The 15,795-nt window shown below is 32.3% G+C and overlaps 1 protein-coding gene across 1 annotated transcript in view; it reads left to right on the top strand.

Annotated features, from left to right (window-relative positions):
• The first annotated feature begins 1,519 nt into the window (after positions 1-1,519).
• Positions 1,520-15,795, top strand: part of LOC126741864 (transcription initiation factor IIA subunit 1-like) — a 31,462-nt gene continuing 17,186 nt past the window's right edge. The window contains exon 1 of the mRNA XM_050448310.1: positions 1,520-2,107. Within this exon, the coding sequence (XP_050304267.1) occupies positions 1,715-2,107 (393 nt within the window). The 5' untranslated portion in view covers positions 1,520-1,714. The remainder of the gene's footprint in view (positions 2,108-15,795) is intronic.

The raw sequence follows: 15,795 nt of genomic DNA on the forward strand, positions 1-15,795 counted from the left end.
AGGAAAAGCCCAACTTAAACAATAATTGTATATTTAGAAAAAAATAAATAAATGAAAAACTAAATTTATAAAATATTGTAGTATTGTACTTTAATTTTAATCTTAAATATATAAATGTTATTAATCTTTTTGAAATAAGTACCTATAAGTATTTTTTTAAATCACTTTTATACCTAGGTAGAGAGGTAATATGCTGGTAAAGTTTGATATGCTCTCAATTTCAATTTCTCTTGTTGATTGCTTATTCAATGGTTGTACTGCTACTTGTTGATTTTCAGTCGTCTTCTCATTAACAAACGTTTCAATTTCTACACTATGGCTTCAATATTATTGGACGAACATTCCCCAAGGAGTTCAGCGACATCACCTAAAAGAGAATCGCTTCCCTTCCTTTGCTCGTATAAACATATTAAATGTATGCATATTGTTGTTTTAATGCAATATTGTGGATACTCACATGTGTAGCGATGAAGACAGATCTTACATAATTAATTTACAATACAATGTTTTGCAACCAACCTCGCAGACTTCATTTAGGGAAACATTATAAAATTCTTCTTTTGCATTTTTTACCTGAAACCGTCCAAATATAATTTCAGTTACCATATTTGCCATATCCATTTTTTCGGCCATTTTATGAGCTTTTACTATCACTTTGTCTTGGTAGTTATCTGGTATTTTCAACTTCAAAACTCTCTGCCACATCTTTGCGTCCATCAAATCTTCAATTACATCCATCAACCTATAATTTATATTAATATCAACTTTAAAGCCCTTAGATTCGTGCATAATCAAATTTTGATGCAAATTTAGGAAACAGATCAAACAGAGAATGTGTAACGTTTCAGCGTGAAAGCTGAAAATTATTCAATGACAAATAAAATATGTAAGAATTTGTAATTTATAAAATACATATATACAAATCCTAGGCTTAACCCGACCCAACAAAAGTACGTTGCTTATTATTAGCGTTCACTAATTTCCAGCTCTCACTGTAATATAGTACTTGTCTATGGTAACATAGTGTTTAAAAATAAACTTTTCAGGTACTATTTTAAAACACAATAAACAACAATATGGTCAATACTTCACAAAGAAACAAAGGAAAGTTCAGTATAATTGTGAAAATCGCAATAATCGATCAAATTAGTTGGAGCTTTTGGGAACATATGTTCTTCTTCGTCCATTTTTCGTACCTTATACAACTAAGATTAGAGAACACGCTCATAGATAAACAGTTTATAGGGGTGAACACGCTATATCAAGAACTGAACTCAAACTGGCTACTCCGACAGCCGACCGCTAACTCTAGGCGCACAACTAAAACCACTCAACACCTTGAGCGACTGCCGCTTGCAGCCAGTCGCGGCAGCCAGACGCGCCACCGAAACCATATCTTTACAAACCCTTAAAGCGCCTTATACGGTGACGTCATGAATTAATTGATCGCTCGAATGAAATGTCTTAAGACGGTTATAGCCGGTTGCTTATTCGCTAAAATATGGCTCAACTTCTTAGCAGCTTGTAATTTGTCATTGTCTAGTGTCAAAATCATGAAAATGGGGTTTGTTTTATCATGTATCCCTGCATAGGTTCTAAAAAAATTGGTTAAAATAAGTATTCCATCCAAGCTATGTTACAAATATTTATGGGAGATTTTTAATGTTTCCAACTATTTATAATCAATAGAGTAATATTTACGTACGCCCCCGCTATGGCCAGCTCTCTTTGTAAAACATCAGTGCTTCGAATTTACAAAGAAGTTATAGAAGATGTGATTTCTGGAGTTCGGGAATTATTTGTCGAAGATGGAGTCGATGAACAGGTGCTTCAAGAGCTTCGCCACACGTGGGAAACAAAATTAACGGCCAGCAAGGCTATACAAAATGAACCTCCATCTGAAGAGAAACCAAAGAAGCAGGACATGGTTTCCAATGGATTTGCAAAGACTTCTCAGCAATTACCCCATCAACAGGCACAGGCCTTGGCTCCTGCACCAGCTTCAGCCTCAATACAGTCTGTGGTAGAGACTAAAATGGTACCAATTCAGATTACCTTACCACCACAACCTGGCAGTGATGGGGGACAGAGAGTGCTTACAATACAGGTATAATCTAATTTTAAGGCTGATTGCATGTGCAAGTTTAGTTCATTTTACATCACCATTTTTGAAACTGAGATCTAACTCATTTCTAAAATGTTAGTTAATATTAGGAATAAATATATGAAGGATATGCAGTTGCATCCAAAAATGATCTGGTCAAAGATAAATTTATGATTATGTCCTACAAAAAATGCATAATAAAAATTCACTCACTTATCATTGTAAAGTACTTTTATTATCTTAAAGATAGAACAATCAAAAAATTACAATAAACTAAATTTATAATTCTTCTGGTTGTTTTGTAGTCAGGGTTGCCAGGCATGAGTTGGAGTTTATTTTGCCTTAATATAAAATAAATAAAATAAAATAATCTTTATTGTATGCAATAAATAAATTATCTATTATATATACATACAAAGGTGGAAAGTACTGCTAGGCATGTTTTAATAACCACCACAATAAATAATAGAACATAGTACAATTTTCATAAAAATAAAAATCTGAACAAAAATGATTCAGAGAACCATACCAGAATCAAAGTTACACCTATATTAAAATATCAGCAGTCTCCAAAAATTTTTTTAATTTAGACTTAAAAGAGGCCATACCTAAATCTTTAATTTCTGCAGGTCGGTCATTGTAAATACAGGCAGAAGTATATATGAAAGAACTTTTCGGAAATTCAGTCTTATGCTGGGGGATTGCCAATGTGCTTTTATAGTGAATATTTACATTATGTGTACCTATCTCCCCTTTGAATAAGCAATTCTGACTCATTCTGACTGATATTCTGGTTAATGAAAATTAAGTAATTTATGTGCAGTGTAGCTTATACCCAAAAATCTTCTTTGAGCCATATTAAGACTATAGACCTGCTTTACATTCTCACTCACATGAACCCTTCGAGGCAAATTTCTAGTAAATCTTACACAGGAATTTTAAATTTTCTGTATTTTATATTTATTTTGTTCAGTTAAAAAAGGACCATATACAATATTTAAGTATCCAGCAATATTAAGCAGTAAACTCTCTGTAAGAATTTTTTTGTACTAGCAGGCAAAATATCCTTAAATTCATATAATGACTTTAATTTATATGACTGTTGACAGATCTTATTTACATGCGCATTAAATGACATTAAATTATCCATACTTAAATACTTCATTATCTATTGCCCAGGTTTTTTACTTGATTTACCTATTCCAATTTAACACCATTAATATTTAATTTACTTGGTGCTCCATTATTCAAGGTACTTTTATTTCTTAAGAACAGGATTGCCTGTGTTTTACCAGAATTTATAAAAAGTTAGTTTTTGTCAGCCCAATCAGAGATCCTCTGTAAGTCAGCATTAATTAAATCCAAAGCTTTAGGCAGGCAACCAACCAATGATGGCAAATAAATTTGCAAATCATCTGCATACTTGTGATACCTAACAGTAAATTATTTTATGAATTAAGTCAGCCACAAATATTATAAAGAGAAGTGGTCCCAACACCGACCCTTGCTGGACCCCCTGAGTTACATTTCTCCACCCAGAAGTTACCACTCCCTTGTCATTAGTCAGCTTTACTGCCTGTTGCCTGTTTTGAAGGTAGCTTTTAAACCACCCATTTGCCTGAATATTGTAGTGCCTTAGTTTTGTCATTAAAAGTTCTATATTGAGAGTATCAAAGGCTTTTGTCATATCTATCAAAACAGGGACAACATTGTCCATTATCCAGAGATACAGCAATCTGTTGTTACTTTTAGAAGAGCTGTTGTACAGCTATAATTTGGTCTAAAGCCAGACTGAAATCCAGACCAGACTGACCAGAAATTTTGGGATAATGTTTCTGCTTAATAAGTAATGCAGCAATTTACCTTTTGCAATTTTCTCAATTAGTTTAGATAAAGTTGGCAAAATACTAATTGGTCTTAGTTCATTAATATTGGTTGGATTGTTCAGTTTAGGTACTGGAGTAACAAGGGCTTTTTCCAGATGTCAGGGACACACCCAGAAGATAAAGAATTATTAATAATGTTCACTAGAGGTTTTAGGCAAATAGGAATGCAAGCTTTTAACATTCTTATAGAGATCTCATCTGCCCCAATAGTATTACTTCTAATACTGTTTATGGTTTTATAAACTTCATTTTCAGAGACTAGTTTAAAATTAAAATGAAACAGCTCCCCATCAATTGAGGAATTAAGAAATGTATCCAAATTATCTGGATCAATCTGTAATTGAAGCACACTATCCAGAAAATGATTATTAATAAGTGTTGACTGTCTTAGATTAGAAGGAATTTCTGCAGGTACATTGTATTTACTTTCCAATTGTGGTCCTCAACACTTGTTAATTTCATGAGAATAATATGCCTTTTTTTCTGCCTTTACTGCCACATTTACACAATTCTTAAGATTGATATAATACCTTCTACTATTACCAGCCTTTAGATAAACATATTTTTTAAAAGCTTTATGTTTTAACTCTATCATTTTTTTTTAAATTATGTGTTAACCACAATGGTTTAGACCCTCTTTGTTTTAGTGGTTTTAAGGGACAATAAACATCAAACAGGGACAGGATATTTTCATTGAATATTTGAATTTGTATATTTATATCATTAGAATAGTATGGGTTATGCAAATCTACCTGTTGTACACTTGCCCTAAACTCCTTAGAATATGCCAGATCTCTACCTTTTATCACAGACTTGTTACTTATTTTTAATTTATCACATTTTAATATACAAAATACTGCTTCATGATCTGTGGAAACTGGATCAGAGGGTACAATATCATAACTTTTGACGAGATTTATGTTATTTAAAGTTACGAGATCAATTAAAGTTTCATTGCTGGGTATTATTCTGGTTGGTTCCGGAATTGGCTGAGTTAGACCAAAACTTTCTAAAATATCATTAAAAAACTTAAATTCTACAGATTTATCATATAAAAAGTTTACATTAAAATCACCAATACATACCAAAACATTACAATTACAAATAACCACAGCAAAAACATCATATAGGCAATTGAGAGCAGAGTATGGCACAGAAGGTAGTCTGTAAACAACCCCTATTGTTTATTATATTTAAAACATATGCAAAGTTGGTCAATTTCATTATTAAAATTGGGAGTAGCAATGAGTGTTGACTTGAGCTTAGACTTAACATATATTGCAACTCCACCTCCTCCACCATCTCTGTCTTTCCAGAAAAAATCAAAACCATTAATCAAATATATAGTACCGAGCAAAAGTAAAGAAACTTTTTTTTTATTTTTAAATTTATTTTATTAAAGTTAACTAAATTTTTTTTATCCTATAATACTACACCAAACTAGATAATAAAAATAAAACATAAACAATATAATTCTACTTATTATAAAGCCATATGTAAATTAATTAAAAAAAAACAGGGAGCAAAAATAGAAAAACACATATTTAAAGAAAATATATAATAACAACAAATTAATATTTAGTTGCATATCCCTTATTTTTAATAACTGCAAGGCATCTTTTCATAGATCCAATCAGATTCCCTAAGGTCTCCTCGGGTACAGAATGCCATGCAGCTTCAACTGCTTCAAACAACTCATCTCCATTTTAAAATTTTTCGGGATGTTCCTTACGAATTTTTTTGTCTACTAAATCCCATAGATTCCCATGCTTCTAGATCCCTAAAATGCGGCGTTCCCCAGGGTTCAGTGTTGGGACCACTGTTATTTTTACTGTATCTGGATGACTTGAGTTCATTGAAACTGCAGGGCAAGGTGGTTCAGTTTGCTGATGATACCACCATACTATGGAGCCATAAACATTCTGATTATATTAAGACTTGTATCCTTGAAGACCTTCAGATTTTATCAGGGTGGTGTACTTCCAACAGGCTCGTGTTTAATGTAAGAAAGACGTCTATTATGGGGTTTAAGTGCGATGTTCAGGGTCTGATGTTTGACGAAAAATCCCTCTTGCAGAATAAAGAGTGCTGCAAGTTCCTAGGAATTACCATTGATGGTCGCCTTCAGTTTGAAGATCATATTTTACATTTAGCTGGGAAATTATCTTCTGGATGTTTCGCAGTAAGAATGGCAAAACAAGAGCTGGGAGGGGTGGTTGCACGTTCAGTGTACTTTTCACTTATTGAATCTCATATTCGGTATGGCTTGCCTTTTTGGGGTTTAACCAATAAGGGGCTACTTAACATTATCTTTGTTATTCAAAAAAAAGCAGTTAGATATCTGTGTTCTGCTAAGTTAAGAGATTCTTGCAAACCCCTCTTCATTTCTGAAAAAATCCTAACTCTTTTTTCACTCTTTATCTTAGAAACAGCTGCTCTTATTCACAAAAATCCCAAACTACCCTCTGACACTGGCCATTTGACTCATCATGTAAATGATGTTCCCCTACCTATTCCTACGTCTTCCCTTACCAAAAACTCATTAATTTACATAAGTAAAAAAATTTACAATCATGTTCCTCTGTGTGTTAGACATATATCGGATGTTAAGAAATTTAAAAGAGAATTAAAGTCACTTTTATTGGCTAAGGCATATTATAACCTGGATGACTTTTTTAATGATAGGTTTTAACCTTGGACATGTTGGAAAGTTTTCTTTTTTTTCCTTTTTTCTTCTCTAGTTTTGTCAACAAGTTTACCTTTATTTAGTAATTGATTGTTTTATTTAGTTATCTTTAATTTAAGTATGTTCAAAAAGTTTTGTCTTCTTGTGTTTAATTTTGTTCATTGTTTTGTCAATTTTTGAAATTGTATTTGTGTTTTGTTTTTTTAGCTTGTAGGATGCTTGTACACAAGATTATTCTTACGTAATATAGCACATTTTCTTTCTTTCTTTCTTTCTCTATGGGATTAAGGTCAGGACTCTGAGCTGGCCACTTAACAAGAGTTATTTTTTTGTACTCAAAAAATTTTGTTATAATTTTCGCTGTATGCTTCGGATCATTGTCGTCTTGAAACCTCCATTGCAATGGCATGTTTTCCTCTGCATATCGCAACATATTATCAGTTATATTTCTAAATATTTAAACCGATCCATAATCCCATCAATTTTGACAATGGGGCCCATTTCCATACCAGAAAAACAACCCCACACTTGTACATTTCCCCCTCCATGCTTAATAGTGCCCAAAGTATACTTTGGATCAACTCTTTTATTTTTAGGACGCCTGACCGATAAAATACCATCAGAAGAAAATCAATTAAACTTACTTTCATCCGAAAATAATACTGTATTCCATCTTGCTTCTGACCAGTTTAAATGGTCATGTGCAAATTGAAGTCGGGCGGTTCGATTCTTCTTCGAAATAAAGGGTTTCTTGTATGGTTTTCTTGCCGGCAAGCCACTGTCCCTTAAATGTCTTCGCTTCTTAAGCTTATTTTGAGGAGCCAAAATTGTAAACAAACCACACAAGAGCATGCAACGTTGCCGATATATACTCTCTGGGTTTGTGCACCGAGCGACTCCTTAATATAATTTTTACTGCGGAGGGTTGTTGGGTGGGGTCAGAAATAAAACAGAAACCTGTTTACCTAAATGTCGACGTTTCCAGCAACCTAAGCATTTTTTTTTAGCAACCTAAAATCCCGCGCTTATCTCACTCCAGTTTTCATTAAAAAAAAATGTTAACAAAATTAAAGATATTTTACTAAAAAACAATTTTCCTCATAAACTATTAAACAAAATCCTAAACAACAACCCTACACCTATTAAAGTCAAAGAAAACCAAAACCATAAATTTGCAAAAATTCCTTATGTGAAAGGTTTGTCTGAAAGGCTATCAGGAGTTGTTTCTGATGATGAAGTCAGAATAGTGTTCAAAAATGAAAATACCATCAACAAATACTTCTCAAAACTCAAAGATAAAACACCAAATGAGTTACAAAGTGGCGTGGTTTATAAAATACCCTGTTCTGATTGTCAAGGTCTGTGTGTGGGTCAAACGGGCAGGTACTTAAAAACCAGAATTAGCGAACACGAAAGAAGCGTAAAACCAACGAACTACGCAGCATCTGGGAAGACTGCTCTAGCAGTACACTCCTTCAATCAACAACACCAATTTGATTTAACCAGCACTCGGATCATTGGCAGAGAATCAAATTATAAAAAACGAATTTTACTAGAAATGGTTAATATAAAAAAGTATAAAGAAAGCATTAATAAAAAACAAGACACCGATGATCTAAATGCAAGTTACTATAATTTAATTAATTTACTACCAAAAAGATAAAACTAAAACATAAAATTTATTTTTGTCAAAGAGTGTATGTCCCAAATTTAGATCACACAGTGTATTAACAAATTAAGTTTCTGGTTTTGAACGTATAGATACATACATCTTCCTTATCTACTAATCCTTAACTTATTAACATAACATTGAATCATAAATAAATAAACGCTCGGAAGATTAAAAACATTTGTTTCTTGGCTTATTGTTGATTCTAGTTTGCCCACAATAACACATACAATTTAACCCATGTTAAAAATAATTCTACGCTTTTATTATAAATGTGTTTTAAATATAACTTAAGAAACCTAGACATAGGTAAGAGGTGTAACGTATAAAAAAAAAAAAAAAAAATATTTTATACTGTTTTTTTTTATAAAAAATTTTTTGAAACGGATTGTACCTGAATGTAATTTTAACTGTGTCGTGGTTTTTGTTTTTTTTTGTTTTAATTTTTGTAACTTAAAGGACATTTATTTTAATAGTTTTTTATGTACTTGAAATTACTTTGTTTTATCTCTGTAATTACTTGAATCCATTTCAGTGTCCTGAGGATGACTTAATATAAGTCGAAACGTCGACATTTAGGTAAACAGGTTTCTGTTTTATTTCTGACCCCACCCAACAACCCTCCGCAATATTGAAGATATTGGGTCACAAACACAAAATTGAAATAATTTTTACTATTTAGAACAAAGCATTAAGGTATCTGTGTGGTGTTGCTCTGAGAGTCCTTGTAAACCTCTTTTTGTAACTAAAAGAATTTTAACAGTTTTCTCACTCTTTATGTTGGAAACTGCTACACTCATATATATCCACCATAATGCAGTCATAATGCTCATCAAGTAAACAACTTATCTCTTCCAATCCCCAAGGCCCCTGCAAGGGTGAGCGGCGCCCGCGTGGGAGACCTTGTTTTGGCATCCTATCAATGTCACCTCGAGATATATTAGGTAGGTGGAGCGCCGCAGATGAAAATGTTGCGCAGATGAAAAAGGGCGTGGCAACCCAACGCCCTTTTTTACATTTATTTTGATATTTTGCTTTTATAAATTTTACATATCTTCTACTAAACATCTTTTTTTTTATTTTATAATAAAAGACCAGACATTTTTCAAATTTTATTTTTACTGGAATTAATAATTAATAAATAAGTAATTAATAACAAAAAAAAGCATCTGTAATCCATCACTTAAAACTAGAACTTTTATTAGGTTAAATGTCAAATATAGGTGCTTTTCTTGATTTAATGGTAGCAAATTCTTTTATAACTTCAGCACTAATATTCATAGCCCAGATAGTCTCTAGTGATGCATAGTTAATTGAAGAAAATTTTTTATTATTTTTAATTTTAAAAATGAACTCTCTCCAGAAGCCGCAGATACTGGTAAAGTTAGGAGTATTCTTCAGGAAATTGTAACATTTGGCAGAGATGAGGATAAATTATGTTGAAATATATATTGCAATATACCCAGAGGATTTGAAGAATAAGGAATTGAAAATAACTTTTAAGGTTTAGTCTCATTAAACAAAACATCTGCCTCAATATCAGCCTCGATCTTTACCGCATCAGTAAGCTTCTGTTGTAGAGCATCAGTAAGCTTCTGTTGTAGAGCTTGTTCTTTAGGAGATCATCATCACATAATGTAAAAATATTACTAAAAAAACCAAAAACATTTTTATAATTAGAGATCAAATCTACTATTTAGAGAACTTATTACTACATCAATTATTCTCAAAAAAAATTTAACTTTAAACGCGGTTTTGGGATTTTGAGGTGCCTCATCATTTACAACTCGATCCATGAAGCTGACTGGTCTACTGTGTATTTATCCTCTAATGTTAATGATGCATGTGGAGCCCTATATGATATACTGAATGGCATATTTGCCACATTCATTCCTCTTGGGGAGCAAAATAAAAGAAGATTTTCAAATTATTATTCCCGAGAATTGATTAAGAACATTTATAGGAAAGAAAAGGCTTTCAAGGACTTTAATATGTACAATTCTCCATTCTTTCAAAATAAATTCCATTCCCTTAGACACTTTATCAAACTACAAATATGTGATGAATATAAGGTGTACATATCAAACACTGAAAGGAATATATCTGTGGATCCATCTAGCTTTTGGAATTTTATTTGTATAGCTTAATTGAAGCTGCTGACTGGCAGGTGTTTGCCTCTTTAAATCCTAGTGTATCTTGCGACAGCTTTTACAGTGCACTTAATGAAATATTTCATAGAGCAGTTCCACTTAGAATCGTTAAAAATATAAATTTCCAGTCTGGTTTAATTCTGATATCATAAAAAATATCAAACTAAAGAATTAATTCGGAAAAATCTCAAGAAATACAGAACTCATTATTATGAAAATCAGTTTAAAATAGTTCAAAGCAATATTAAAGAAAAAATTAGGATTGCTTTTTTAGAATTTTCTAGAACAGCCGAAAATTGAAATAATGTAGACTTCTCCGATTTTTGGAACTACATATGCGCAGATTAAGAAAGGAATTTCACGTATTCCCGAAGTAATGCTGTTTCAGGATCGTACAATAAAAGATCCACAGCAAATTGTTGATGCATTTGGAACTTCTTTTCAAAGTGTATATATTAAGTCGAACCCATCTAGTATTAATGTTAGTATTGAATCTATTAAATTGCTTTTATAATAAGTTGACCTCCGGTACTGATGGAGTACCAAGTCTTGTCATTAAAGATTGTATTCGCGTTTTGTCAGGGCCTATTGCCCACATATTTAATCTTATCTTGTCTTCATCAGTATTTCCCGATAAATGGAAGACTGTAAGAATATCCCCGATACTCAAAAAGGGTCCGAAGAACGACATTCAAAATCACAGAGCTCTATCGATCTTATGTAATTTCTCCAAACTTTTTGAAATAGTTCTTTATAATAAAATATATGCCCATGTCAAATTAGACATGGCACCTAATCAATTTGGTTTCGATTTAGTTGCTTTAATAAAATCTTACTTACGAGGTCGTAAACAATTTGTTGAATATGAAGCTTTAAGTCTCTTATATATGAAGTGTATATGTAAGAGCTTCACGTCTTGTCAGAGTTAGCTGTTTGTGGATGTATAAAATTGTTCACAAAAATAGATACTGAAGACAATTGCGAATTCCTTCAGGTAAATCTTAATAAAGTAGAGGAGTGGTGCAATGTCAATAGACTATATTTAAATGTTAATAAATGCTCTATTCTCTCATTTTCTAGAAAACTGGTGCCAATCAATTTTGACTATACAGCAAATAATGTTGTGTTAGCCAGAGTGGATGAGGCACTTAATTTGGGCATTACTTATGATGCGAAATTAAGTTTCGCCAAGCATGTAGCAAAAATAGTTTCTGACTCTGCCAAATTGTTGGGTTTTATTTATCGAAACTGTCGGCATTTTGAAAATATTAATACTTTATTAATATTATACCCTTAGCAAAAAGAAGAGAAATTCTTTCCAAAAAATCTTATATAACCTTATTCATAACAAGATTGACTGTCCCACCCTTTTGGCTGGATTAAATTTTCGGGTACGAAGAATAAACTCTAGGCATTTTAGATTATTTTATGTAAATCCCCTATTAATATAATGTGACAGAATTATACAGGGTGATTGATGGTTGATGGTACCTTAGACGTTTACGGAGAACGGAAAATATTTTTTTTTTTAAATTTGTCAACATGGGTTTTAGCTGATGATCTAACGATTAAAAATAGTTTTAGCGATGCAGCGTTGCCGCTTATGCCAAAAAGTAGTAGCAACTTTGTTATTTTAAATGGAATACCCTGTATATTTTTTGGTTCTGTATAAGGTGTTCCTATACCTATCTTTAGTGGTTTTCGAGAAATTAATTATTTTCTTTATTTTTTGACGAAAACATAGGTCCAAATAAATTTGTATTACTACGGCACTGGAACGCGCAGAACCTTAAAATTATAAACGTAATTTATGGAAGTATTGTACATTATTTTTCACTATGAAAATTTGTTCGACGTTATACAGGGTTGCTCAAAAGTAGTGATTTTACCGCTAGATACAAAAATGGTAAAAAGTGCATTTTTTTAAATGGAACACTCTGTATATTATAACATATTCTAAAAGGAAATTAAAATCCCTGTCTAAAGAGGTATTATGTTCCTATATCGAAGTAGTTCGGTTTCGGAAATAAAAGCAATTTTCTGTAAAAATCGGAATATTTTGACATATTTGCTTTAGTTGGCCATGAAAGGTCATGATGAAACAATGCTATGCTATTGATGTTTGACAGTGACATTTAGTTGATTAATAGTAAATACGCTTAAGTGTTTTTTTAAAATAGTGACCTAAAAATTCAGGAAAAATATAAATGGAAAGAAATAGTTATTTAAATGAAGTTTTGATGAATCTATTTATTATTCATGGACAATGTGACAAAATTGTTTCAAGAACATGCAGAAGGTTCAATGAAATGTACCCGAATTTACAAAAAATGAATAAAAGAAAATTTGTGCGAATACAAAATAACTTTATACAATTTGGTTCACAACTTAAAAATGATACAAGTTTGCCCAAGCCTGTAACGTCTGATGAGGACAACATCGGGAATGTTTTAGCCTACTTTCACGCATATCCACAAGCTTCCATCCGAAGTGCAGCAGATGATTTAGGCCTAACTCATTATTCTGTGCAAAGAATTCTGAACGACAATAATATGCATCCCTTTAAATATTCAAAAGTTCATCAGCTGAAACCGGATGATTACCAACGTCGCATTCAATATTGTGAGATACTTCTGACACGCACTCAAGAGGATCCAAACTTTCTAAAAAAAATAATATGGACAGACGAAGCAAAGTTTTCTAGAGAAGGTATTTTTAATAGAAGAAATCAACATTTTTGGGCTAATCAAAATCCACGCGGTTAAGGAAATGGGGTTTGAAGAAAAATTTAGTTTTAATGTTTTTTGTTTACTAAAAGACAATCAAATAGCTTTTTTTATTTACGACGGGTCATTAAACTCCCATAAATACATTCAGATTTTGCGCTCAGTAGTAGAAGATTTTCTGGAAAATTTAACGCCTGAAGATTATCGCACTTGCTGGTTCCAATTGGCTTGGGGCACCCGCTCATTGCACTGAGGAGGTGACACGTGAGTTATTTGAGAAATTTGATGACCGCTGGTTTAGGCGTTTGGGACCATGGGACTGGCCTGCGAAATCACCTGATCTTACACCACTTGATTTTTACTTTTGGGGTAATTTGAAGCAAATGCTGTACATCGCAGGATTTTGAATTGCTTAGAAGTCAATGGCAATCATTTTGAAAATTTATTGTAAATTACTTATAATCTTGTATCATTTTTAAGTTGTGAACCAAATTGTATAAAGTTATTTTGTATTCGCACAAATTTTCTTTTATCCATTTTTTGTAAATTCGGGTACATTTCTTTGAACTTTCTGCATGTTCTTGCTACAGTTTTGTCACATTGTCCATGAATAATAAATAGATTCATCAAAACTTCATTTGAATAACTATTTCTTTCCATTTTAATGAATTTTTAGGTCACTATTTTAAGCAAACACCCAAGCGTATTTACTATTAATCAACTAAATGTCACTGTCAAACATCAATAGGATAGCATTGTTTCATCATGACCTTTCATGGTCAACTAAAGCAAATATGTCAAAATATTCCGATTTTTACAGAAAATTGCTTTTATTTCCGAAACCGAACTACTTCGATATAGGAACATAATACCTCTTTAGACAGGGATTTTAATTTCCTTTTAGAATATGTTATAATATACAGGGTGTTCCATTTAAAAAAATGCACCTTTTACCATTTTTGTATCTAGCGGTAAAATCACTAATTTTGAGCAACCCTGTATAACCTAGAACAAATTTTCATAGTGAAAAATAATGTACAATACTTCCATAAATTACGTTTATAATTTCAAGGTTCTGCGCGTTCCCGTGTCGTAGTAATACAAATTTATTTGGATCTATGTTTTCGTCAAAAAATAAAGAAAATAATTAATTTCTCGAAAACCACTAAAGATAGGTATATGAATACCTTATACAGAACCAATCATAAAGTGACAGCGGATCGGAAAATAAAAAAATATACAGGGTATTCCATTTAAAATAACAAAGTTTCTACTACTTTTTGGTATAAGCGGCAACGCTGCATCGCTCAAAATATTTTTAATCGTTAGATCATCAGCTTAAACCCATGTTGCCAAATTTTCAAAAAAAAATTATTTTCCGTTCTCCGTAAACGTCTAAGGTAGCATCAACCATCAATCACCCTGTATTAATAATAATTTACATAAACGGTTTGATATTTTAGTTGACAGTTTAAGGTCCATTATAGAAAGTATAAAGTAAATAGGTGATGCAGAGTCTTTCTAGTATGTATATGGATAGTCTGTTTAAGTACATAGAATGTTAAGCATTTAGATTTTTCGTTTTTATACATATTTTGGTAATTTTTTAAAATTCTTTCCTGTAATTGAGTAACAAACCTGTTGGAAATAAATGCTGTTTTTTTTATTGTTTTTAAGAAGGCTGGCACCAGGATTCCTGGTATGATGAGGCTACCCAGTGACATGGTAATTAAAGACCCACAAGACATAGTTGATGCTTTTGCATTGTTCTTTGGTGAGGCATTTATACAATCAAATTTCATTAACCATTTGTCGACGTCAGATAATGTGCCCCACTTTGACATTTCCAAAGTTGATGCTTACCAGATTATTTTGGCTAGTAAAAAACTCTAAAAAAAATAAGTTAACATCTGGTGTAGACGTGTACCTAGCTTTTTGGTTAAAGATTGCATTGGTGTCGTGGCTGATCCGACCTACATTTTCAACTTAATACTGTCAACAGAACAGATTCCTGAAATTTGGACGACTGCTAAAATAATACCTATTTTAAAAGCTGGGGACTCTGATCAAATTGTAAACTACAGGCCAATCTCATTACTCTGTAACTTCTCAAAAATTTTCGAAATTATCCTTAATTGGTTACTATTTAGTCACGCAAAAGAACTCATCTCTGTAGACCAGCATGGATATTTTTAGCAGGCGATCTTGTGTTACTAACTTATCCTGTCTGTCTAGCCACATCTGTGAATCACTTGATGTTAATACTCAAGTTGATGTTTTTTATACCGACTTTCAAAAAGCCTTTGATCAAATAGAGCACTATATTTTGCTGCATAAATTAACTCTGTCTGGTTTTTCAGGGAGATTATTTATTTCATTCCTACTTGATTGGTAGATCTCAATATGTCGAATATGGGGGTTTTAAATTGAAACTTTTTAACGTAACGTCGGGTGTACCACAGGGCTCGAACCTGGGTCCGCTCCTGTATAGTTTTTTTATAAATGACTAGATAGAGTCACTTGTCATAGGCTGGCTTTTGCCGATTATTTGAAGCTATATTTAAATGTATGTAT

This window comes from Anthonomus grandis, chromosome 11 (genome assembly GCF_022605725.1).
Source record: "Anthonomus grandis grandis chromosome 11, icAntGran1.3, whole genome shotgun sequence".
Lineage (NCBI taxonomy): Eukaryota > Metazoa > Arthropoda > Insecta > Coleoptera > Curculionidae > Anthonomus > Anthonomus grandis.